At 52.5% G+C, this 26,658-nt stretch overlaps 1 protein-coding gene across 1 annotated transcript in view; it reads right to left on the reverse strand.

Annotated features, from left to right (window-relative positions):
- Positions 1–11,081, reverse strand: part of UNC5B (unc-5 netrin receptor B) — a 60,103-nt gene extending 49,022 nt beyond the window's left edge. The window contains exon 1 of the mRNA XM_059477484.1: positions 10,978–11,081. Within this exon, the coding sequence (XP_059333467.1) occupies positions 10,978–11,062 (85 nt within the window). The 5' untranslated portion in view covers positions 11,063–11,081. The remainder of the gene's footprint in view (positions 1–10,977) is intronic.
- Positions 11,082–26,658: the final 15,577 nt, after the last annotated feature.

Consider the following 26,658-nt stretch of genomic DNA (forward strand, 5'->3'; position numbering starts at 1 on the left):
CCATTTTTAAAACTTATTAAAACTTATTTCTTATTCAATCCCTCGCTCAACAACATCATCTCTATTCCATAACCTTCCTAAGTCAACACACTTTATCTCAATGCTTACATACAAATGTACAAGACTGTGTAAGCTTTCTATCAAATTTTAAAAATTCTTTACAAATCCATTTCTCACAGGGCCCCACATCCAACCTCATCCCTCTGCACGAGCCAGAAACAGCATCCTTTAGGATGCAGGAATGGTGAACAGATCCAGAAATGCTCAGAGGGGTTAAGCAGCAACTTCACCTCCTCTTTTCCCCTTCCTGCATGCAAAAAATCATCTTTTATTTTCCTCTTAGGCAGTTTTCATCTAATTTTCTGCTCCATCCAGCAGGCAGGCTTTCCCCCCTCAAAATGACTGTGGCAGCCTAAGCTGGTCTTTGCTGAGCCAGAAGCCTGATCCAGCAGGAAGCAGCAAGTGGGATTCTTATGGAGCATTACCCTGCCTCTCCAAAAAGCCAGGCATCACCTTCTCCCAGCCCACGGGGCTGGGTGGAGTTAAAAATCCACCCAAAGGGGCCTTGTAGCCCCTTCTTGCTCCCAGTGTCCTCAAAGCACTGCGCTGGAGAGGAGCCCTGGGAGGGCTGTGGGATGGACGGACGGACGGACGGATGGATGGATGGATGGATGCCCCTGGCCAAAACAGCGGCGGCTGTGATGGAAACCAGAAGCCTTGTGGTCTGTGAGCCTGACAGCCTTCCCAAGGCATGCAGAGCATTGCTGGCACGCCTGCATGTCCCAGGCAAAAAAACAACCCCAAATCCTCTGAACTGGTGAATTTCAGCAGCACAGGACCAGCAAGCCCCACAGCTCCTCGGAGCCAAGCACAGCACGGATTCCTCTGAGCAGATATTAAAAACCACACTTGAAAAAGGCAGAAAAGCCATCTATTTTTGACCTGCTCTGTGTTTAGGACCGGTGTTACTCAAGGTTTTAGCTGAACAGACCTGAACCTGTGGCTTTCCCTGCTCCCTATCCCTGAGGATCCCTCCCCGTCTGCTGCGACCCCATCGGCAAAGCCGGCGTGTGGGTTTTTCCATCCCCGGCAGGACCGGCCCCAACACGCCCCGCACTCCCGGGGTTTTGCTATAAACTACAAAGGAACCTGCCCAATTCGCCCCGGTTTGCATAACCAGTTTATCCCAAGCATTTGTTTTAAAAGCTCAGTTCTGGTTAGTCACTGCTCAGCCCAAGCAAAACCCAACCCTCTTCTCAGCTTTTGGATCTTGCTTTTCCAGCTTTGGGCACAGCCAGCATTTTTATCTTGGTTTATAAATTTTAGAAATATGAAATAAGTGCCTTGATGCCTTGTTTTATATATACACACACATACATATCATATGTATTTTATATATATTGGGGTATCCAAAGGATCCACAAGCCAGGATAGGGATTAGCCACGAGGCTCTAAGTCCTTAAATCCAAACCGAGTCATTCACCAGTAGCAAACCATAAAGCAGAGACACACATGAAAAAAAAAGAAAAAAGAAAAGAGGGAATGAAAAGGGGGAGGAAAAGAGTTTTATAGCCCTTGGCAGCCCACACCCCACTCCATCACACTCAGGATCCCAGTCACCCGAGCAGCTCCCCAGCCAAATCCCCTCTCCTGTAACAAATCCCGTTAGCGCCGACGCCGGAGCACGGAAGGAGGCGCTTGCAAGGCTCTGGCTGCAGAAAAGCAGCCAAAATGATGTGCAGGAGAATCAGACATCCTGCAGGAAAACCTGCTTCCACAACTGAGTCAGCACCTCCTCCTAAAGACAGGGGAGGATGGCAGGAATTGCAGGCCTGGGGGACGTGCTTGGATGGAGCTGGAAGAGGAGCCCCAAGTGCCACCTCCTCTTCCTCTTTCCAGCCCAGAGCGGCCCCAGGAATGACAATATGCACCCAGCAGTGACACCACGTCACTAAATACCCCAAAACACAGACGGATGGAACTCAGGGGAGAGAGAGCCCAGGGAGCAGGGTAGGGATGCCACAGCCCCAGCCAGGAGCTGGGAGCTCTAGGAACAGCTAAATCCCAGCCTAATTCAGATTTCCAGCAATGTTTGACCCACTCTGTGAAGATGCCCCCCAGCCAGGGCCCAGACAGCAGAAGAGATAGGACATTTAAGCTTCTCCAAGATAAGCTGGCAGAGAAAACCCTTCCATGAACCCCTTCGCCAGCTCAGCGACCCAGACCGCTGATTACTTCTAATTGCTGTGTAATTGGACTCTGGGAGCCATGCTTTCATTTTAAGGCTGTCTCTACATTTCACATCTGTCAAAGGGAGAAAGAAAAACCTTCAAAAGTAATATTCCAGTGCAGGAACACCGTAGCACCCTCCAGCAACTGCCAAACCAGCCGTGGCAGCAGGGAGGCAAAGGCTGCACCCCTTGTTTGGGATAAACAGGGGTGGAGGGAGGCGCTGGATCCCACACCTGGGCAGCGGCCACCCCAAAGGCAGCAGCGGCCCCAGGGCAGAGAGCGCGGCCACATTGCAGGATCCTCCCTGAGACCAGCACTAATTACTGCCCTGGCTTGCAGGGCCCGGCAAAGCCCTCAGAGATGCCCCTCCAGGTGAGGGTGGGGACGTAGCTCGGCTCCACGGACGAAACGAAAAGCAGGCAGCAGACCGCAATTTTTTTCCTTCTCTCTTTCTTTTTTTTTTTTTTTTTTTTTTTTTGGTTGTTTTAAATAGCAACCACGTTCTGGCTGCTGGAAAACACCCTCCCTTCTGTTCTCCAAGCCAACCCAAACAGATGGAGCCAATAAGGCAGCCGGGTGATGGCGTGGGATGGGGATGGCCCATGGGGGAAGAGCAGCCCCTGCTCACAGACCCCAAAAGGGGAAGCCAGACCCTCTGAAGATGGGAGGGAAGCACAGCCCATCAACCCTTCTGTGGAAGAACTTTGCTTCATCCATCTCCACTAAACCCTCCACAGCCCTGGTATGAATCATGGAAGTTTAAAAACACCTTCAGGATCACTGAGTCCAAGCTTTGACCGAACACCACCTTGTCAGCAATAGGATTATTCTCCATCCCGATTGCTCCAGTCCTCCAGCTAGCAGTCAGCAGGAATTACAGTTCCCAGACACCATGGGAGTCCACTGGAGGGTCAGTGAAACCAAGTCTTCACCTCATGCCTTCAGCCACTGCTGTGGATGCCCTCATGTGTGCCCTGAACCTCGCAGCCTGGAGAGCTCTGGGAACACTGCTGCATCCCAGGCGTGTCCCTCCTCCCAGGAATGTGTCCTGAGGAATTCCTGGGCTCTGCAACCTCCTGCCTAAGGAGAACTCCCACGCTGCACAGTGCAACACCGCCCTTCTAATAGCCTCACACCTCTGCAAGGCACCCGGCAGGGAAGCCTGGATTTGGCTGGCAATGTCCCATCCCTCCATGCTGCATCCACCCCAGGAGGGGCAGGTACACCCAGGAGTACATCCAGCCCAAACTGCCCCGTTTTAGTGGCTAAATGGGACCTGTAGAGGCGTTTAAATGCTGTTCATGTGGCAAAGGGGTCACTTCCATGGCAGTGGCAGCTCCTGAGGAGGACAGGAGCCCCATAAAAGGAAAGACTCACAAAGCAACAGCAGGACAAAGTCTGGGTGCACAGAACCTTGCTTTCACCTCCCATCATTGAAGAGCCACCACATCTCTCTCCATACAGCTCCAACAGGGAGGGATGCCTGGTGAGGAACACCAGGGTGCCTTCCAGGAAGGAGCACTCCCCATCTCCCACCCACATTTTACCTGCACAGCCTTTGGCTCAACACATCAAGGCGTGCTGCACCTCATCCCTAGCACAAGACAAAGCACCCAAAAATGATGTCACATGCAGCAACATCAGCTCCAAGAGCACTTCCCCACCTCCACAGAAGCTTTTTTCCACTCCCCACACCTCTTCCTAGCATTCTGTACCATCCTGTACCTGTAGGGATCCTCAACATCATCCCCACAGAGCCCCCAAGCCCACCCATCTTGGATGTCCTGGGCTCTCCCTGCATTCAAGAGGGAGGCAGATGGATCTAATAGGCATTAAACATCCCAAAATGAGATTTTCCATGCTCTTTCAAAGGGAAACAATCCCCCAGCTCTCACACTGGGTGCAGGCTTGTGAAGGAGGGGAGCAAAGATTATTCATGGGGTCTTGAAGCAAACCACACTGGCAGGACCCCCCGGAAGCAGCAGAGGTGCCGGGATGTGACTTTTGTGTCTGGCTCTGCCACAACTGGGCTGACAGCCTGTGCTCACAGCCCTGGGGATTCCAGCTGGGACGGGATCACTCGTGGTACAAACCAGCCCTTTTCCTCCTCCTTTGTTATTCCCAAAAGATGTGGGAATAACTTGGGGAGAGAAGCGAGGGCACCTGTGCTGTAGTGTGTGTGTGCACACAGGTATCACACAAAACGCTCCCCAAATCCATAAGGTCTTCTTGCTTTCCTGAAGGGACTTGCTTCCCTGGAGAAAGGGACAGCCCAGACCTTGAATTCCAGGACAGAAGAGCCCTGCTCACTTGTATATTACTACTCTTCAGTAATAATATAAGCAGTGAGTGTCTCAACTCACGCCCTTCACCTCCCAGAGTATAAAAAACAACAACAAACAACACAACACACCAGCACTGCCTTGAACTTACACAGCAAGCAAGGCCAAACAGGAAAAATAGCTCAAAACCATTTGATTTTTAAATGCTGGGGGACTGTGTCAGCCACATCCACCCAGACCAAGCAGTGGGATGCAGCTCCTGATTTATATTTCACTTGGATAAACACAAGTGCCATGGTCACAGGCCAATTTTGGGCCTCCAGTGCCACTGCCATCCCCATGCTCGTACCCCACGTGGCTTCACAGCCATTCCCAAGGCTTGGGACCGGGTGATTCCTCCTCATTGCAGCAAGGAATTAGCTGAAAAGGGGATGTTTTACTAAACAAGTGAGAGTTTGCCATCAATCCCCAGCAGAAGGGGGCTGAAACATAAGAAGAGAGGACACTGAGGCCTCCAAGGATGCTCCAGCCAGGCAGGCAGGGGAAGGAGCCTGGCAAAGCCCATGGGAAGGTGGGAAGCAGAGCTCACACACCAGACAAACACATTTTATTCCTCTCAGGCTGTAGGACACCTTGCCTCTGCCGAGCATGGTGGTGACACGGGGCTTGCTTTGCTTTCATCCTTCTTCCCTTTCTCCACAGAGGAAGATTGGGCTGCCAGCAGAAACACAAACTTGTCACCACTGTCCCTTGACCAGGACACCCCCCCAGCCATCAGGAGTTTGGTTTAAAGCTTACAGCTCCAACACCCCCCCAGTTACACCAGTCAGGGAAGAGGCCCAGGTGTTCCTCACCAGCTCAGGTGTTTCACTACACACCTGACCAAGCTACACCCCACCTGTGTGGGTCTGGGGGAGCCCTCTGGAATGGGGATCAGCCTCCCTAAGAGTGGAAGAAGCCAGCCAAGGCAGGAGGGAGCAGAGGAGACCTGGGCTGAGGCAGGGAGGGACTCGCAGGAGATTAAAGGCAGAGTGCAGGACACGCTGGAGCAAGCCCCGTGCTAAATAATTCCTGCTTCCCTTCCCTTTCCTCGTTTTCCAGCGTGGCTTCACCCAGCTTTTCCCAGCCTGGCTGCCGTTTGATCTCTGCCTTTCCCTCAGCAGAGGTGCTGAGCCCAATAAAAATTTAAAAAATTTTTAAAAAAGAAGTTGAGCCCCTTTAAAAAAAAAAAAAAAAGGCAAATAGGAGAGGGATGGAAAAAAAAAATCCCCTAAAAATCCAAGCTCAGCAAACACGTGGTTGCTACCAGCCCAGCCCAGCGGTTTGGGATGGGGAACGGGCTCCGGAGGAGGAGGAGGAGGAGGAGGAGGAGACGGCAGCAGCAGCAGCAGCAGCTCTTCCCCTGGCTGAGGAGCAGGTCTGGGGCTGCCAGCCCAGCGCATTCCTGTGCCGTGAGTCAGGCCTCCGAAAAACCAGGAGGCTTCAAAAATGATTCCTGGTGCAGCAGCCTTGGGGATGCTTTGCTCTGGGCTGCCCCGTCTGAGGGCAGAAATGCTTTATTTATTTACCCCAGCTGGGACCCTGAGGAACAGCATCACCCTCTGTGCAGGGAGAAGAACACAGCAAGCCCACACTCCAGAACTGAGATTTTTACTGAGTAAAAATGCAGCCAGGCCTGCAGGGATGGAGAGGGAGAAGTCATGGAGGGTTCCTGAGGGGGCTCAGCCAGCCAGGCCTCCGGGCTGCCACTGAAACAGGTCCTGGGGAGGGACCTCACCACCATGCTCAGCAGAGGCAGGGTGTCCTACAGCCTGAGAGGAATAAAATGTGTTTGTGTGGTGTGTGAGCTCTGCTTCCCACCTTCCCATGGGCTGTGCCAGGCCTCCTTCCTTTGCCTGCCTGGCTGGAGCATCCTTGGAGGCCTCGGTGTCATCTCTTCTTATATTTCAGCCCCTCTCTGCTGGGGACTGATGGCCAAATTCTTACTTGGTGTGAAACCAGACATCAGAGCAGCTTTCTGGGCTTTTTTTCTGGGATTTCTCTGCCTCTCCCAAGCCAGAGCTGTTCATTCCCAGCCCTAGTGCAGCCCCCGTGCAGGTCACACAGGATTTGCTCCGGCCTAGTGTGAGGGCAGACATCACTTGGAAGCTACTGGGTCACCACAAAGGCTCTGCTTTTTGGATACACAGCTCACACAACATTTCCTTAAGCTCTGGCAGAGCCAGGGAAGGATCACCCAGGCTCCCCTCAGCCCAAGGTGAATTCCCAGCCCCAGTGCAGGTAACACAGGATTTGCTCTGGCCTAGTGTGAGGGGAGACATCACTCAGAAGCTGCTGGTTCGCCACAAAGGCTTTGTTTTTGGGAGATACAGCTCACACAATGCTTCATTAAGCTCTGGCAGAGCCAGGGAAGGATCACCCAGGCTCCCCTCAGCCCAGGGTGAACAGAAGGGAGTCACAGACTGGTTTGGGTTGGAAGGACCTTAAAGTTCATCTCATTTCAGCCCCACTGCCACAGACAGAGACACCTTGCACTGGACAAGGACCCAATCCCACTTGGCCTTGAACACTTCCAGGAGGGATATTTTAAGGAGATTGATGCCTCCTGGAAGTGTTCAGCAGACCCAGATGCCCTGCACAGAGCCCAGCATCCCAAGGGCACAGAGCCCAGCATCCTTGTGTCAGCTCGGTGCCACCGTGCTCTGACTCACAGGCAGGGGTAGCTTGCACAATACAACTGATTACAGCAAATTACAGCTCTGCAGATTATGGAAAACCAAAACTGGAGCCAGTGGGCCTCCAACTGCCACAGAGGAGCTTATGGCAGCCACTGCAGGCTCAGGCATCCCTTGCACCCCTGTTAATCCCTCCTTCCCACAGGTGGGATGGCAGGAATGGGGCAGAGGGAAGGGGCTGATGATTTATCTCCCCCCCCAGCCCTCCCAGGAAATGTTTTCACTCACATTGGCATCGCTAAAGCTGGGAAGATACAAATGAATAGGAAACAGCAGGAACCTGTGGCTTTATGGGCACCAACATCTGCTGTAATGAACTCCTCAGACTCCACACAGCCCCTCTGTCCTCACCTCACAGCATTCCTGTCGTGCCACTGGCCAGCCAGCCTGGCTTTGCCCAGCTCAGGACTCTTCCAAAACACCACAGGGCTGCCAGGATTATCCCAATGGGAGGGAGAAAGCCATGGGGATGCCACTGCTGGAAATGGAAGGGAAGCAGAGTGCCTTGCAGCATTTGGCTCACTTAACTGACCCAAAATACAGATCTGGTTTTTATATATTTATATATCTATAATTCCTGTTGGACTAGGACAGGGATGGAAAGGCAATCAGCATCTACAGCACCCCAGGGACCCAGGGGACCCTACAGAGATGAAGGACACAGCTGAACCCTCCAAGCTCCTTACAGGGTCAGCTTTTGCTTTCTAAGCAGAGTAAATGCAAGCTGGATTTCCTCCCTGCCCCCTACAACTACCATTTCCAAGTGATTCTGCCCCCTCCAAAGCAGTCTTTTTCCGTTTCTCTCCTTTTTTGTTGCTGTTGTTCCAGTATTTCCCTCTGCTGCTATCACACACAGAGAGCACTGGCTTCTAAAGAAGAGAGAGAGGGCTCCACTACAAAGCAGCTGAAGGAGAAGGAGATAAAAAACCCCAAGCAGATCCTTCCACACACCCCTGTCCTTAAGCCTCCACCTCCAAAGGGCAGGATTTGATAGGCAACAGGTCCAGGAGCATTATTTTTTGCCCAGCCATCTGCTCAGGCTGGCAGCAGCAGGCAGGCAGCCTCCTGCCACCCATGTCCCCATGCTGCTGGGGGACAGCAGTGCTGCTATCCCCCCTTCACCCCCTGCCCTGGGTGTTCTGCTGCTGCTGGCAGGGCAGAAGGATGGAAGGATGCTCCTTCAGCAGGATGACAGCTGTCCAAAAACACCTTTGTCAGCTGAGTCCCCACCTCCAGGGTCACCCTCTGGATTTCAGCTGCTCTCCCGCAGCCTCGGGAAAGACCCTCAAGCAAGCTCCAAATCCTCACCCCAAATTGTTTTCCTACCCACAGGAGCAGGATGAAGCCTGCAGAGCAGCCTGGCAGGCAAAGCCCCAGGATCAGGGACACGCTGGGAGCTGGGTTCTCTCACCCAGCAGCGCTCCTGGGGATGGATGAGCGGACCAGATGCTTTCTGGCTTTCAAACTCCCATCCAAAACCACACTTCTACCCCCACACTGCAAAACCCGGCACAAACAACATGTGCATTCTTTGTTATTGAAAGAGAAAATTGTTTTCTGGGTGAAAACAATTCTGGGTAAAAACAATTCTGGGTAAAAACAATCCTGCCCCTCCCTAAAAGCCAGGCAGGAATGGGGAAGGGAGTGGATGATCACCAGGGCTGAGCACCCATCTCAGCTCCCTCCTCTGCACCATCACATGCCACCACTACACAACTCTCCTGGAGAAACACTAATTATAGCTCTCCAGCTAAAAACTTTATTATACACACATGTACATATGCCAGATTAGCAGCACGGTGCCTTGAGAGAGCTCCCCAGACTCAAACTGAGCCAGGTGGGTCAGGTTTAACTTGTTTTTTTCCTTCTCCATTCCCTCCCTCCCTCTCTCCCTCCCTCCTGCCCAGTTTTATTTCAACCCCTGCATGAACTTGGCTCGCTCAGAGGACAGAGCCAGGCACGAACACAGTGATATCCCCCCAGTTCCCCTCAGCATCCACGGGAAGCTTGGCTAAACCCTGAGCAACAGCAGCCTGGTTAATCCAGCCCGGCTAATCCAGCCTGGCTAATCCAGCCCGGCTAATCCAGCCCGCTGCCAGCTCTCAAACCTCTCCCTTGCCACCGAGGCAGAGAGTTCCTTCTGGCAGGAGGACGCTGCTGCAGCAAGGTCCGGGCTCCTGGAGAAGTCAATAGTGCCGTTCCTGTTCCCCATTTGCCGAAACACACTGGATCTTTGTGCGGCGGAGGCGGAAAAAATATTAATCTAATTAGACTCCCTCCCTGAAAAATTCCTCGTCACCTTAATTACGCTTCAGAAAAGAAGGCTTGGTTCATTTTCCTAGAAAATCAGCTCGTCAGGAGACGCTTTCAACTCCTTAACAAGAGCGATCTGTGCTTCGCGACGCGTCCTCAAACCCTCGCAGCCGGGAGCTGCGGGCAGCGACAGATCCCGAATTCCCGGCGGGATAACGACCTTGCCCGACACGCTCACGGGCTCTGCCAGCCTCCAGAAAAATCATCAAACTTTACAGGGCTGCCCTTCCGAGCTCTGCACTCGAGCACACCTTTTTACACGCGGAGAGTAAACGCGGGCGGCTGTGCTCTGCCACCGCCGGAGGATGACAAAGGACAAAGTGCCGAGGATGTCCAGGAGTTGTGGAGTGGATGTAGGGGGGGGAAATACGGAGGAAAGGCTGAGTTTGATGGCAGGAGTCCTAACGAGAGAGGGCAGCAGGAGAGACGTGCCTCTGTTTCTCGTCTGTGGCAGGGATTGCTAACGGAAGGGCTGGATTTAAGCGCATCTCAATCACAAGATTGGGCTGCGCACAGGAAACTTTGAACAGCCATAGGGAAAAGACCACTCGGCTGCCCGGCCATCAGTCGCTCAGCTTATAAAAATGCAGATTTAACAATAATAATAATCGGTAAAAAAAAAAAAAAAATCAAAAAATCCAGGCTGAATAGTTACTTATTTGACCTGCCGGGGAAATCACAACCGGCGCTACTACAAAACAGGGCTGGGTTTGTTTTGCTTTTGCCAAGAAAAATAAATATATATATATATATATACACAGAGACAGAGAGAAATATAAGGAAGCGGCACGGTGAGGCGGGCAGGGAGCGGCGCTGGCAGCTCGCATCGCCCGGAGCATCTCCCCCGGAGCGGGGAGCGCTGCCAGCAGCCCCGTATCCCCCCGGAGCATCCCCCCGGAGCGGGGAGCGCTGCCAGCAGCCCCGTATCCCCCCGGAGCATCCCCCCGGAGCATCGGAGCGGGGAGCGCTGCCAGCCCCGTATCCCCTGGAGCATCCGGGGAGCGCTGCCAGCCCCGTATCCCCCCGGAGCATCCCCCCGGAGCATCGGAGCGGGGAGCGCTGCCAGCCCCGTATCCCCTGGAGCATCCCCCCGGAGCGGGGAGCGCTGCCAGCAGCCCCGTATCCCCCCGGAGCATCCACCCGGAGCATCGGAGCGGGGAGCGCTGCCAGCCCCGCATCCCCCGCGGAGCATCCCCGAGGAGCAGGGAGCGCTGCCACCCAGCGCATCATCCCCCCCGGACCGGAGCATCCCCCTGCCAGCATCATCCTCCCCTGGAGCATCCCCCCGCCACCTTTACATTAAAGAAATAAAAACACTAACTCGGCGTCCTAAAGCCGGGCACCTCAACCGCAGCGAACTTTTTAGGGGGGATGCCGCCCACCCCAGAGCCCCCCAAAGTTGTGCCCCCCCTTACCTGCGGCGGCCAGCGCCCGGCGGAGCAGCAGCGCGGGGAGGAAGAAGGAGAGGAGGAGGAGGAGGAGGAGGGAGGGCGGCGGCATGGCGGCGGCGGCGGCGGGATCGGCGGCGGCACCGGGAGCGGAGCGCTGCCCGCCCGCCTCGCCACACTGCCGGGCTGCCCGGCGCCGGGCGGGGCGGGCCGGGGCGGGCCGGGGCGGGCCCGGGGCGGGCTCTGCCGGCAGCGGAGCCCCGGCTCAGCCGCGCCCCGCCCGGCCCAGCCCGGGATGCGCGGGGCCGGCGCAGGCATCCCGGGGAATGGATGGATTCGTGGGTGGATGGATGGGTGGGAGCCGCCGTGCAGCGGGGCCGGCGGGCACCAGGGGGAGCCGCGATACGCCAGCGGAGCCGGGACCCCCCCGAGCCCCCCGCGGAAATTCTGTAAGGCGTGAGAGCAGCGTCCTGCCGCGCTCCTGGCACAGCGCCGGGAGCGGGCTGCGTTGGAAGGCGCTGCCAGATCATCTCCTTCCTCCCAGCCCCGTCCGACCCGGCCTTGGGCACTTCCAGGGATGGGGCAAGCTTCTCTGGGCAACCTGTGCCAGGGCCTTACCTCCCTCACACCGAACAATTCCTTTGCAATACCCCCATCTAACCCTGCCCTGTTTCAGTTTGAAGCCATCCCTCTTTGTCTTTCACCACACACTCTTTTAAAAAGTCCCTCTCCATCCCCCTTCTAAAAGTCCCTTCTCGTACCCCTCTTCTCACCTCCCCCCCACAAAAAATGGGCATTAAAACCCAGGCTGCAGGATGTACCTGCAGGAGCATAAAAATAACAGATGCAGACGCACACGAGTAATAAAAGATGAAATTCACACACTCAGGGAGGTATCCTGCAACTGCTTCTTGATATGTGGCCTTTGGTGTTTAAGGGGGGCTAATAAAAAGGATGGAGAGTGACTTTTTACTGGGGCACATAGTACAAGGACAGAGGAATGGTGTTCAGCTGAAAGAGGAGAGGTTTAGAGGAGATGTGAGAAGGAATTTTTTCCCTGTGAGGGTGGGCAGGCCCCAGCACAGGGTGCCCAGAGAAACTGTGGCTTCCCCTGGATGTGTCCAAAGCCAGGTTGGACAGGACTTGGAGCAGCCTGGGATAGTGGAAGGTGTCCCTGCCCATGGCAGGGGTTTGCAACTGAATGATCTTTATGGTCCCTTCCAACCCAAACCGTTCCATGATATGCCCAAACCTCCGTCCTTGTAAAGAATTGCAAACAACCTCCCAGCTTTGCCAGCTTTGGTGGGGCTGCGATTTTCCAGCCACTGAGTCCCTCCTCAGAATGGGTTTAAACCCCACCCTGGCTCAGTGGAGGAAGGGAGGGAGGCCAAAAGGACTCAGCAATGCTTTTTTGGGGGAGAGAGAGACCCTCAAACTCAGCAAAGGCACATGCTCAGCAGAGTCTGCGCCATCAGAGTGCCAACCAGAGCTGCTCCACGGCCGCCTAGAAATGGTTAAAACATCCTGGGAACTGCTAACTAGTTTTAATTGCTGGCAGCTGCTCAGCTCCTCGGGCTAGGGCAGCGGGGGGAAGGCGCCCTGGCAGTAATTACAGCCTGTGCCTCGCTGCCAGCCCGGTGCAGCCGCGGCCGCGGCTTTGGCGCCGGAGCTCCGCGGGCTCGGCGAGCTGCTCCAGCCACGGGCTGGATCCCAGGGCTCAGCCTGCCCCGAGCCTTCAGAGCCAGGGCAAACCCTGGCGGGATGCAGGGCTGTTCAGCTGGGGTGCTACATGCAAGCTGCCACCCAAAAATGGAAACCCACCTTGCAGTGCAAACCCTGGCGGGATGCAGAAGCTGTTCCATTGCGGTATTGCATGCAAGCTGCCACCCAAAAATGAAAATCCACCTTGGAGAACCTTGTGGACTTGTCATGAGATCTTGCCAGTTAGCCAACCTAAAAGAAATGTTTGGGTGACTTTGGCTAATGCTTCAGGTTTGGATATCTTATGTTTGTCCAACACGACCCCCAAGAAACCATTTTCCACCTGTTTGGTTGGTGCGCCAGTGTATGTTTGGCCACCCCAAAAGATACTCAAAAAGCTATACCAGGCACATTTATGGGATCATCCCCAAATAATCCTTGGATGCTGGTGGATGCACGGGAACAGTGGTTTCCTCACGTTTCCAAGGCATCTTCTGAGCCTCAGGAATTAGAGATCCTTGGCTCTATGTACATGACTTATTGTGTCAAATTCAATTACACAAGGAAAGATCGATCTTTGGTTAAGGATGCTACTCCCTCTCACAGTATATTTAAAAGTCAGACCTGCCACTGCCCAAGCTGCTTCTGCCACCCTCCCCCTCAGCCAGAGGCACCCCCAAAAACCAGGAAGAACTCAGGCCACTGGCACATCAGTGGTGGTGCAGCTGCCTTGAGTGCATACTACCTCAAGCATCCCACACTCGGCTGCACTTCAGCCGGTATTTACAGCGCAGTGGGACATGCCAGAAAAGGCTGAAGAGCAGGAAAAAAAAAAAAAAATTAAAAATCTCGTTTCCAGTTGCTGTTGAGGGAGTGAAGCCTGGAGAAGGGATGCACCTGATGCACACCCAGCAGTGCTGGCACTGGGGGGGTAAGAGCTCTGGGAAAATAAAGCAGGACAAAAAGGTGTTTTCCAGCTGGATCAGGCCAGATGAGGGCAATTTCAAAGTGAAGCAGAGTGTGGAAAACGAGCGAGAGCGGGTGGGTTAAACCGGGCAGCGTTTAAGGCAGTCTGGTATTCAAAATACGAATTAAAGCCATGCAAATGAAGGGTTCGCTTACCCCCGTTGCGCCATTTGAGAAAAATATGACATGACAAACTATCATTAAGGCAAAGGGCTGTTTTTCCTCCCAGGTGTTTACGCACTAGCCCCGGTTTTCCCTCTAATGGCCAGGCGTGAACGTGTCACTCAGATTCCCGGCGCTGCAGGACCGCTCCCAGCACCGACCGGGGTGTGAGGAGCTGCACCGGGCGGGCTCCGGCCCAGAGGGGCTCAAGGGGAAGGGGATGGCACACGGACAGGGCTCCAGGCAAAGGGAGGCGCTGCTCCCGCTCAGGGGTGCGGCAGGACCAGCTCATCCCACACCTGAGCAGAGAGCTCACCTGGCCGGACACTGGGGTCTCAGGCACAGGCAGGAGGAAGGGGGTGCATGAGAGCGTTAAAAAAGGTGGCAATCAGATGAATAATAAACAGAGGGAACTCCCAAAGCTTCGTCAGGAGGGGAGACAAAGACTCCCTTGTTCGGGATGCAAGGTCACGGCGCCCTTCAGCCCTGACCGCACCGTCATGGGAGGGGTGGGTCCTTTTCCCACCCAAACTTCCTCTGGAGGCAGAGCAGACCTGGGGTGGGCTGGAACATCCTCTGTGGATTCTTTTCAGACCTTGCTCTTCGCTAAATACCTCTGGGATAAGGCTGGGCTTGCTGGCACCAACTTATCAAGACATCTTTACAGTACAAAGAAAATTTCAATCAGTGGGAAGGACAAAAATTTTTATTTATTATTTTTAAAAGAGCTTGTTCTTTCAAGCCCTCAGACGTTATTTGCAGCGGGAAAGGCTGCAGCCAGGGGTAGCCAGAGGTGCTACTTTATTTGGGGGTTCAGAGGTCTTGGAGGCAATTTGCATGGCATTATCCATAGCTGTGCTATCGGGACAAACAGCCCTGCCTACCTAATCAGGCATTAGGAAGGAGAGAGCGCCTGAAGACCAGCACTCAGGGGAAAAAGAGGGGATGCACAGCAAAGCTGCTGATAGCATGGAGTTAAGGCACTGGGAAGGGCTTTCCTAGCATGGAAAAGCCTTGCAGAGAGCTCTGATTTCCCTGGGATGCTGCTGCCCCGATGCCCTGGCACTGCCTCCCCACCAGCTCACCCTGCCACGTCTCCTCTTGCCCCACGGAAATCCTCTTCCCTCCTCTGGGAATGCAGCCAGGCTGAAATCCCTCTGCTTTTTGTAAAGAGGGGATTTTAACAGGCAGCTTGTTGTTACCAGGCACGAAGTAAACACTGAGTTAGCCGTGGTTCATTTCATTTTTTTCCCCTACTGCTGACGATTTCCTCACCTGAGAGCTCTGGGAGCACCAGAGGAGGCTGCAGAAATTCCTGCTGACAGACCTGCTGCAAGGATGCTGTTCCTGCCATGGAGAAATCCTGGATGCTGCCTGGAAAGGACAAGGAATTTACTTCTCCACACAGGACAGAAAAAGAGTGGGAGAAGGACAGAGCAGGTTTTCCTGCAAAACAGGTGGAGCAGTGTATTTTGACAAGCAGGTTGTTGCTGGGGGACACCTGGGTCACCTAAGTGTGTCCCCTCAGTTTGCCAGGGCCAGCTCAAGGGGAGGCAGCATTTGAAACTGAAAGAGGGGAGATGTAGAAGAGATGTAAGATAGAAATCCTTCCCTGTGAGGGTGGCACAGGGTGCCCAGAGAAGCTGTGCCCCATTCCTGGAAGTGTCCAAGGCCAGGCTGGACAGGGCATGGAGCCACCTGGTCTAGTGGAAGCTGTCCCTGCCCATTTGGAACAAGGTGATCCTTAGAGTCCCTTCCAACCCAAACCATCCCATGATTCTGTGATTCCCTGCTGAATTCCTCCCATGCTCCCTGAGGGTGGAACAGCCAGCACCCTCCCTTCCTTCCCCCTCTCCGTGGGCTCCCCCAGCCCACACTGGGGCTCCCCAGGTGAAGCTCAGGGCAGGGAGGTGAAGGCAAGGGACTGTCCTGCCCCTCACCTCCAAACAGGGAGGCACATTCCGTGCCTGGGGGCTCAGGAGAAGGTGCAGCACCTTCACAGGAGCTTAGGATGGAGGAGACCCCCTTGATTAGCAGGACATCATGCATCCCCTGTCAGGGACATGACCAGAGAGGGCAGAACACCCCAAGATGAACACCCCAAGATGGTGGAGACACCATTTCCATATCCCCAAATCCTCCAGCCCATGGGATACCTGGTGTGGGGAACGAGGTGGGGTCTCTGAGTCCTGGCCCCCTCCCAGGCTGAGCTCATGGGCAAGAGATGGAGAGGAGAGGCAGGATCTCCACGAGGCACCGGGGAGGGAGCAGGAGTTTGTGGTTCAGTGGCTCCCAAGTCCTTTCTGCTTTGCAGAGCTTTACAAGTGACGCTGGCGTGTGATTCGATTAGAGAAAGCGCTTCGCTTTGCCCCCACCCCAGAGTCTCCTTGGCTTCAGCTTGAGAGGAGATGGAAATCCTGCTGGGCATGGGGAGGGGCAGACACAAACCCAACCCCCTGTGTCCTCCTGGACCCTCCTGTCACCCCTCTCCTCCACCTTGATGGTGCTTCACAGCATCTGTGTCCTGCAGGAGGGTGGAGGTGAAAGCTGCTCCTCTGGGGCCAGGAAAGGCTGGTTAGGAGATGGTGATTCCCAAGGTGGACATAAACCACGTTAGGAACCTTTCCCATGGCAGGGGCTGGGCTGGGTGGCTGGGAACAGCTCCACACATCCACAGGGAACCAGCAGGGTGACTGGGAACAGCTCCCACAGGGAACCAGCAGGGTGACGGGGATCAGCTCCACAAGTCCACAGGGAGCCAAGGGGATGGAGCGAGCACCCCAAACCACCAGGACACACCTCGGGGGTGTCCACTGAAAGCAGGGTTTGCTCCAGAGGGATCTGCCAGCACCTCAACTGCTGTCAGTGGCGCCTCCTGAGCATCTGGAAGAGAAGAGGGAGACCAGCACAGCCACAAAGCAGAGCAGGGATCTTCCCATCTCCATCCTCCGTGTGAAGCAGAGCTGGCAGGAGAGTTTGAAATTGCCAGGAGGGATGAATAAGGGAGAGAGGAAAAGAAAAGCCACAGCAGGACGGTATAAAAGCAGCAGTGCTGTGGAGCAGGTGCAAAGGCAGTGATAATTCCCCATTTCTTCCAAGAGAGGAACTAGGAGTGTCCAAATCAAGTTATCAGGCAGCAGATTTAGGGACAAACAAAAGACGGCGCTTTTTCCACGCCACCCATGATTAAATTATGGAACTCGTTGCCACAGGGTGCTATGGAGACCTGCAGCCTAAGTGGCCCCCAGAAAGCATTTAGGCAAACTCACGGGGCACACGGGTCTGTCAAGGTCTGTTAAACATGATGGAACAGCCACCTCAGGGAGTCCCTAAAGCCCAAGGCTGCCGGCAGCACGTGTCGGACAAGGGCTCAGCAGACCTTGCCAGGATTGCTGGACCAGCACAGCCTGGGAGATAAATAGCACCTAATCAGCTGAATAAACCATGCCCCACGCCCCCCTGAGGGCAAGGAGAGGTTATTGGCTCAGAAGTGCCCGTGATGATGCTGCAGGATAGGCAGAGAGGGGACCCTGGAGTTTCTGTCCATGTCCCAATACAGGGATTGTTCAGGATCCCTCACCAGGGATTTGTGGCTGGGGCTGCCCTCACGGTTGGCTGGGTGAGACAGGGTGAGCAAGGCTAAGCTGTGGAAACAGCTTCCTCTTGCTCAGGAAGGACAGGGGGACAACACATCCTCCACTCCTGGTGAGGACACCACATTCCAGACCCGCCTGCCATGAGCAGGGCCTCTGCTCCTCACTCTCCATCCAGCATGTCAGCTCAATAATTTATCGTCCAGGAGGTGCAATAACCATCCATAATTCAGCAGCAATAATGTTCTACAAGTCAGAACTGGCAATTCGGCTCCATGGGCCACGCTCCACCTTCCCAGGGCTGCCTCATGCCACGTCCAAGGACTCGATTCCTCTTGCCAAAAGGCACGAAGGCAGCAGCCACCTCCAGCTGGATGCAGCCCTGAGGGGCATCCCAGTAACAGCAGGATGTGGAGCAACGTCCCTCTTCAGGTTCCCCGGCCCTTCCTCACATGCTGGTCTGAAAATGATGATGAAATCTTGGATTTTGGTCTGCAAGGCTGCCACAACCCATAGGTTATGGGTGGAGGAGTGATGGAGGTGCTTGGGAGGAGCAGGACAAGGTGTGCCAGCCCTGCAGAGCCCAGCAGCAGCTCGTGGTGGTTTTGGTGATGAAGGCAATCCAGTGCCATGGGAGCACACAGGTCCCAGAGCAAGATGAACCCTGCTATCTCAACTCCCGAGGCTGATAAACGGCTCCAAGGCAAGGGATCCAAGTGATAACGTGGGATTGGGGGTGGCAGAAAGGAGAGGGCGGGCTGCAGCCACGGGATGCCCTCCAGGAGATAACAGCAGCATCGCAGCAGCAGCAGGGAAGCGCAGCAGCTCCGGGGAGAGGCGGGAAACGTGAGTTCTCAGATCAGAAAAACACCTCTTGCTCGGCAAACTCTGTTAGTCAGGACGTGAAACACGGGTGAAGCAGAGCATGCTGGAGCTGCCTCGCTCCTGGGGGAGATGTTTATTAACTCGTCAAAACACAACTGCTGTTGTTGCCAGCAAGAACCTGGAACAGCAGGAGAAAAAAAATAAAAAAAAAGTGAAGATGAAATAGAAAAATGGGAGAAAAAAATCAAGATCCTGTGTGAAAATCAAAGTTTGCTTCCCTGTGCTTGGCTGGGGAGCGTGCCCAGGCCTGGGCCATGCAGGGATTTGGGATCCTCCTGGAAAGGCTGGGCCAGAGGCTGCTGCACTGCCTGGCTCTGGCTCTCACCTTTCCACAGGAGCCACTCCCTGACCTTGCTCTAATTGGGCCACTTGGCCCGACATAAATTACAGCTCCTGAAATAAATAAGGTGATAGCTGGCGATGAGACAGGTAATTAGTGCTGGGACAGTGCAGGGCTGCAGCCATTCCATCCCAGGGACACCGGAGCAGGGGACACTGCAATTGTTGGAACTATATTTGGCTGAAGTGCTGCAGATCAGGGACTGTTTCTCCGCCAGTTATTTGCTGTTGCTTTACTTGCCTTGAAAGAGAGACAGAGGATTAGCTGAGGGGTGGGCTCATTATCCTGGTTTTTATCAGGAGCATCCTTCTGAAATGAAGCCTTGTTGCTCTGAATAACCCGGGTCTCCCAAAAGTTACACATCACAGGCAGCATTATCAGTTCATTATTATAAACCCAAGGGGTCTTTTTGGGGTCATGCTGGCCTTGATTCATAGAATCCTACCAGGTTTGGGTCGCAAGGGACTTTAAGGAGTCATTCCAACCCCTCTATCCATGGGCAGGGACACCTTCCACTGTCCCAGGCTGCTCCAAGCCCTGTCCAACTCAACCCTGGGCACTTCCAGAGATCCAGGGGCAGCCACAGCTGCTCTGGGCACCCTGTGCCTCACAGAAAACCATCCCTTCCCGCTATCCCATCAAACCATGAAGTCCCCCACAGTGAGAGTGGCCATTACAGCCCAGGGCTGTGGTACTTCCCGTAGGGTTTTTCCAGCCTCTTCAGCCTCCAGCACTGCCAATATGTACTTTAAAGAACAATTTACACCTAAAAACGCTCCCCTCCTGTGAAAGCACCGCCGTGCAAAACAGCAGATGGTGTTTGAACACTGCAAAACGGAAAATATAGCTTTAAAAGAGAGATCCCAGAGTTGTCTTGGCGCCGCACGTGCGCCTCGGGGTCCCGGTTTGCAGCTTTCTGCATGGGGGAGAAAAAAAGATGGCAAGTGCTGTGAGATAATGTTGGTGGAAGGAGAATGCTTTCCTGAGGGGTCCTTGGAAATCATGGCATGGGAAGAACCCAAAAGGATTCTGCAGGGAGGGCTCTGACGCCAACAGCCCTCACAGGCCACCACACGTGCCCAGCCCAGGAGGCAGAGCAGGCTTTTTCCTCCCTTTCGTCCCCTTACTAGTGCTCATCCAGTGAGGTGTTCATCTTCTTCAGCTGAAATGCTGTTTATGGAGAGGCAAGGTGGGGTCAGAGAAGCATAAATCACCCTGCTCCCACTTGGGGCTGCTGGGAGAAGTCAGTCCTGTTGGGATTCTGGTCCTCCCCAGGTCCCATCCCAGGTTGGTATTCCAGGATTGATTCACCAGGAGGTCCTGCTCCCAGAATCACACACCCATTCATTTTGTACGTGAAGCATCAAAACTACTCCTTAAAAATCCCTCTTCTCTCTCCCTATCGTGGAAGCAAATCCTCCGTCCTGCAGGCAATCCTCCCTTCACATGAAAAAACTCCCTTTTTCTTAGAGGCTTTCTCAATCAAAAAGCTCAAGGGCTGCTAATTTCCAAAATAAACAAGCAAATCTTTGGAGCAGCAAATGCAAAGGGCCCTGAAGGCATCTTCTAAATGTCAGGGAAAAGCATCGGCCCCGATGGTGCCCGGCTGGCGCTGCCTGCCCGGCGCCAGCCCTGGGCACAGGGGACAGCTTTGGCAACTTTGGCTTTGGTGGGAGCAAAGAAACTGCAAACCTGGGCCCCCTTACAGCTGCTTTGAAGCTCTGCAACAGGAAGAAAATATCATAAATTGGGCTTGGCTTCACTCCTAGCTACGACGTTTTGACAGCTTCTATTTCGGGCATGGCTTTATTGTTTTCCCCCTGGTCCTCAATTAATGCCTTCCCTCAGAATAGCTACCAGCCAGCAGGACTTTTCCACTCACCAGGCTGAGAGCTGCTCCCTGCTTTCCCCATGGTGCAAATGCCCATGGATTGCGCTGGCTGTTCCCAGCCTGGCCCCAAAGCTCCAGCTGAGATCCCTCCAACAAGGACAAGCTCCCTGCTGAAGCCAGGTGCTGAAAAGTCAACGTGGAGGAGAAAAAAGAGCTTTGCAAACCTTCTCGGAGGGCTGTGCTCAAGTGTGTGAGGGTCAGGAAGTACATTTAGCCAGTGCCCAGGAGAAACACAGGCTGGGAATGCTCTGAGGGATGCAGGGAGGAGGATGGAGCCAGGGCTGATCTCCACATTCTGCGCTTGGTTTTGGAGGCAGGGAAAGCTCGCCATGTGGAGGGCCTCAAGGATATTTGGGTTGTTAGTGGATGGTCTGTGAGGGCCCTTCTGAGCCATTATATGGTTCCAAACCCATTATAGGATTCCAAACCCATTACAGGATTCCAAACCCATTACACGATTCCAAATCCATTATATGATTCCAAACCCGTTGCAGGATTCCATGACATTCCCTATGGTGTCATCCCCATCCCAAGGCAAGTGCTGAGCCTCACACAAGGATATCACAGCCCAGACGCCCTCGGGCTCCCACTGCTGCTGAATGAACTCCTAAACAACCCTCCCAACGATTTAAGATTTGGTTAAACATTTAAGAAAAGCTCTGTACAATGCATGTGGCTCCTCCTGAAATACTCATCAATGTTTTGACAGTTTTCTATCACAGATCATCCCTTCAACCATGGTGGTGCAGATGGGGAAAAACACATATATTTACACAAAAAAGCACCTGCAGTTGCCTCTTTTCCCATATAATTTAGTAGCCATCAATTAACCCATGCAGACATGCCCTTCTCCTGGCCCCACTAAAGGACCAACAGGCTTCCCCTCTCTGCCCAGCCGTTGCCCCAAAATGAGGGAGGGAAAGAGCTCCTGCCTCAGTCAACTTTTGATTTCAGTACAGCTGATAAAGTTAAAGGAGACCTTTCCTTTCCCCCCAGCCTGAGCTGGAGAAGTCAGAACATTTTAGCTGTTATCTAATTTGATGTGCAAAAAAACAGAGGGAGAGGGGGAAAGAAAAGCCCCCCCAGCTCACCGCTGGCTCCTTCTCGCCTTTAATTGAGGATACAAATGCCAGGCTGATTCTTGCTCTCCTTCAAATTCCCTCTGTCAGTGCAGGGCTCCCTCTGGTTCAGGACAAAAATTGACTTTGTGTCATGAATGAAGTAATTATTTCCCTCCACAAATGAATATGGCAATTATTTCCCTTTTGGGGAGGGTTGTGTGTGAGGTTTGAGCTGCTGAGCAGAGCCCTGGTCCCTTCCCAGAGCAGGGACGAGCTCAGGCTTTGCTCAGTGTTTGTCCCTACTCACACCCAGCCACTTTTCCCTTTCCCAGCTGGAAAAGGGGGATCCCAGCTGGATCCCCACCACACACAGGCACTTTCCTGGACCAGGGGCTGTGCTGACGGGGGCAATTACTCTCAATTTCAGATCAGGTTTTAGCTTTTATATTTTTCAAATTCTGTGCTGCTTTAGTGTGTGGGTCTGGGCTTCACATGAGGATATGGTGAGCTCTGTGCACAGAGCAGGGAGACAAAACAATTCCTGCTCCAGCTGGGCACCAAGGACAAATGATCCAGATCTCAGCCCAGGAGCACAAACACCGTGGGCTGGAGAGAGAAAAACAAGCAGGGTGGGACTGCCTGGGCTGAAGCTGGAATGGGACAATGAACTGCAAGGTACAAATGGAGCAGAACTTATAAAAGTGAGAGACCCCATGACCAGGTGTCCATTTTTGTGCCCATTTTGGTTCATCTTGGGTGCAGCCCTGTCTGGGCTCTCGTGCTGCCCAAGGTGGATCCATGGAGGAGACCCTTTGAATAAATCCTTGCTTTATTCTTTAACTCTGTCTAGTCTCTGTTCCAGGCCAGCCTTCACAAAGCATCACCTGGAAGTGTCCAAGGCCATTTTGGATGGGGCTCTGCAGCACCCTGGGATAGTGGAAGGTGCCCCTGCCCATGGGAGGGTGTTGGAATTAGATGATCTTTAAGGTCCCTTCCAATCCAACCCATTCAGCTATTCTATGATTTACAAGCAGACCAAAAAAAAAAAAATCCTATTTGTGTTATTTACCTGCACAAAATTACGTGTTTATTTTACTGCTGACATTTCACAGCCCATCATCACGTGGGCCAGCACTGCCATCTCTTCACTCCAGGAGCTAAAACCACAGGACACAAGCACTGGAAAGTCACTTGAAGGTTGTGGGTGACCTTGAAGGGAGCTGGACACTGCCTCGCTGGCTGCGGCGGCGGGAGCGTGAAAATGTATTGCAGCCCTTGGGCAGCCTTCAGTTCTCATTTCAGCTGTTAATCAGAGGGGGACAGGGAGCAGAGCAGCAGCAGCCACAGCTTTTCCCCACCAGGCTGGCTGCAAAAGTGTGAGTGGCGCTGGAAGGGCCTGCAGGACATGGGTGTGGGGCAGGGGGGAGCAGCTCTGCCTTGTGCAAGGAGGAAGCTGAATATTCCCTTTTTCTGGGAGCTGAATATTCCCCTTTCCTTCTTCTCAGTCCTTTCACAGGTGGAGTTGTCCCTGGGGCGTTATTCCATGGTTTGTTTGGTTGCTCAGGTGTGCACAGCAGCTCTGTGGGTCTCTGCTGAGGGTGGCATCAGCCCATTGCTCTGCCGGGCAGTTTGGGGCAGCTTTGTGACCAGGGGAGTTATGTAACCAAAAGGATTTTGTGACCAGGGGAATTTTGTGAGCCAGGGGGATTTTGTGACCAGGGGGACCAACATTAAGGTGCAGGTGCCCCAGAGCATCCTACCCTCTCTCTGTGCCATGGCGGTGGGACCTTGCTGCTTTCAGCCTTCATCTCACCACGTCACACCCACTGAGGAACAGTGCAGGAACCTGGCACAGGGTGCCCTGAGCAGCTGTGGCCACCCCTGAATCCCTGGAAGTGTTCCAGGCGAGGTTTGGAGCAGCCTGGGATAGGGGAAGGTGTCCCTGCCCATGGCAGGGAGATGGAACAAGATGATCCCTAAATTCCATTCCAAGCCAAGCCCTTCTGGGTTGTGTGACCTTGGGCCATGAAGCTGTGGGAGAAGGACAGAGAGGGACACAGGGAGAATGTGTCCCTTCTTCCTCCTTGCTGGAAGAATGCGACCTGGCCACTGAGAGGACACGCAGACACAGCTGGGATGCTCTGAGGGAGAGCAGAATTTGAGCAGGGAAGCCACCTCCCCCCTCATCCAGCAGCACAAGGGTTAAGATGAGTCTATTACTGTTTGCTTGTCACTTTGTCGCTGATCTAATGACCATCGATAATGGCTGAATAAGAATTGATGGAGAGATGGATTTAATTAACCCCGGTGTCAGCAGCTCCCGTTGCTGTCTGTTTGTGTTAATGGAGCAGCTCAGGAAAAAAACTCTCCTGAGCTTTCTGTGGCTCAGCCCGAGGCAAGTGAAACACTCCTATTCATCAGCTGCACCCTCCAGGTAAGGCCAGGCAGTGCCACATGGCAATTGCATCCTCCTGCCCCCAAAAGGATAAAATAATCACCTTTCAGGTAAAGCCAGGCAGTGCCACATGGCAATTTCTTCCTTCAAAAGAATAAAACAATCACCCTTCAGGTAAACCCAGGCAGTGCCACATGGCAATTTCTTCCTCCTGCTCCCAAAAGAATAAAATAATCACTCTCCAGGTAAAGCCAGGCAGTGCCACATGGCAATTGCTTCCTCAAAAAGAATAAAACAATCACCTGCTCCAGCACTCTCTGGGTCTCAGATCCATCCTCCACCCCATCTCCAGTCCCTGTCCTGGCTTGGGCAGCACAGCCAAGGGGAGTGCTGATTTTGGGAGGTTTGAAGTGCTGATTTTGGGGGCTGGGGGTCTTTATTCAGCAGGGGGTTGATAACAGACCAGCACAAAGGCAGCACCCACTTTGTGTGCCCTGACAGGGCAGAGGTGCAGGCAGAGAGGTTTTCCCAGCCAGCCACACATCCATCCATCCTCCACATCCCCCGGGGCCTCCTGCACTCTCCTCATCCTAAAATCCAGGTGTTGCACTCACTCCACTGGGATTTATCCCCCTCCTCTGGGTTCCAAGCTGGTTTGGGACCCAGCTCACCACAGGAGCCATCTGAAGTCCCAGTAACCAGGCTGGTCCTGCCCTCTCCTTGATTGCAGCTGGTAATTAGTGTCTGCTGACCTTGAGATAACAGCTCAGATTGCTCCTCATCCTCCTGCCCCTGGATTACCAGGAGGGTCACAGGGAAATGCCAGCCTGGAGGAATGGTGGGTGCATGGCCCTCCTTGCCTGTGCCTACAGTTGGGAAGGATGAAAGTTTGACAAGAAAGTCTCACAGATATGTGTGCTTAGCAGAAAGATTTTTAAATGTAGAGTCTGATGAAGGAATAGAAATGAAAGCAAGTTTTGGTATAGAAGAAAAGAATTGCTGACCAGTCTCACTGGATAACCAAGGAGGTGAAGGGTGTGTTAGTTAGAAGGGGTTTTATGGCTTAGAGCAAAGGATAAACCCACCCCAAACAAGAGGATGTTTGTACCAAGCAGAAAGATAGCACAGGCAAACAAGGCAGCAAATGTTGCAAGTAGAAAAAAGCTCTCAGAATTTTCTACTGCAAGAAAACTAAAAAATCAACTTCTAGCTTAAACTGTGAGGTACTAACTTGTAGTGATTGGAGAACAGTAACATGAATATGGTAATTATAGTAGTTATGATAGGCTATAGATAATAGTCGAGGTATAGATTGGTTCTGCTGTATTAAGATGCTCAGCAAAGTATATAATGCGTTGTAACCAAAAGAAAAGTCTATAATGCATTGTAATCAGAAGAAAAGTACAGGATGCATTGTAACCAAAACCAAAGGGTCTCCAGGCCCTGCCTGCAGCTGGAGCTGACAGCTGTGGGCACAGCTCTGTCACCCACGGCCCTGGACTGCTGTAACATCTTGGATGTAATAAACTGCATTTTGGGGAGCCCCTGGAGTCCCATATCCCTCATTTTGGCTCTTAGAGCCCTCCCCATCGCAGGGAGGAATTTTGGGGAGCAGTGGCAGCATCACCAGCACCCCCAGCTCACCCCCTTCAGCATTTCCGAGGGCAGCATCCAGGGGTGCACTCTCCCTGGAATTTGGGACATCTCTCAGGGCAGGTTCAGGGGGGCTCATCTGACACCCACCAGGTTTTCTCACACCTCCCCTTCCTCTCATTTTCAGCTGTGATTGATTTTCCTGCCCCAACACGTGTCCAGCCCTGACCCAGGTCTGGATCCATCTGGGATGGTGCTGGTGCCATACCCGTGCTCGCTGTGACAGACCAAGGCACGACTGTCTAAAGGAATAAACTTCTTCTTTATTTTATTTGTTTCAACCTTGCCAGGCTAAAAATATTCCTTCCAGTAAAAAGCCCAGCTCTGCCTCGTGGCTGGCACTTCCAGGTAGCACAGGATGGAGATTCCATGGCATGAGGGCACAGAAAAATTCCAGTTGTTGGCAAAATCCATTTCCTACAGGGAAACAATGAGCTCAGCTCTTGGCCCCTTGTTTGTGGGGAAATGGATTTGTAAAGAATTTAACAAAAATTTTTAATTTAATAGAAAATTTATATTTAGTAAATATTTGTATGTGAAGTGTATATTTGTATGTATATATAAAGTGTGTATATATATATATATACTCTTTATATATATACACTTTATATATATATATATAAATTTTTATACATGTATATATGAATATATATATACTTATAAAGTATATATGTAAATATACTTTTATATATATATAAACAAATATTTATATGCATGTTTATATAGGTTTTTATATATTTATGTGTTTTTATACTTATATATAGATATTAATTATATATATATATATAATAGTATATTATATATTATATATTATATATTATATATTATATATTATATATTATATATTATATATTAGTATTTATATATGTTTATATACATATATGTATATAAAAATATATATATGTATGTAAATTTTACAATAAGAAATGTTGATTTAGAGATATTACAGAATAATATAAAATATTATTAAGAGAGGAATAGAACTAGAAATAAGTTGCAAAAAATAACCTTATAAATAAGATTAGATATTTTAGAGAAATAAAATTATGAAAAATATATTG

The sequence above is a fragment of the Ammospiza nelsoni genome, chromosome 8, assembly GCF_027579445.1.
Source record: "Ammospiza nelsoni isolate bAmmNel1 chromosome 8, bAmmNel1.pri, whole genome shotgun sequence".
Classification (NCBI taxonomy): domain Eukaryota; kingdom Metazoa; phylum Chordata; class Aves; order Passeriformes; family Passerellidae; genus Ammospiza; species Ammospiza nelsoni.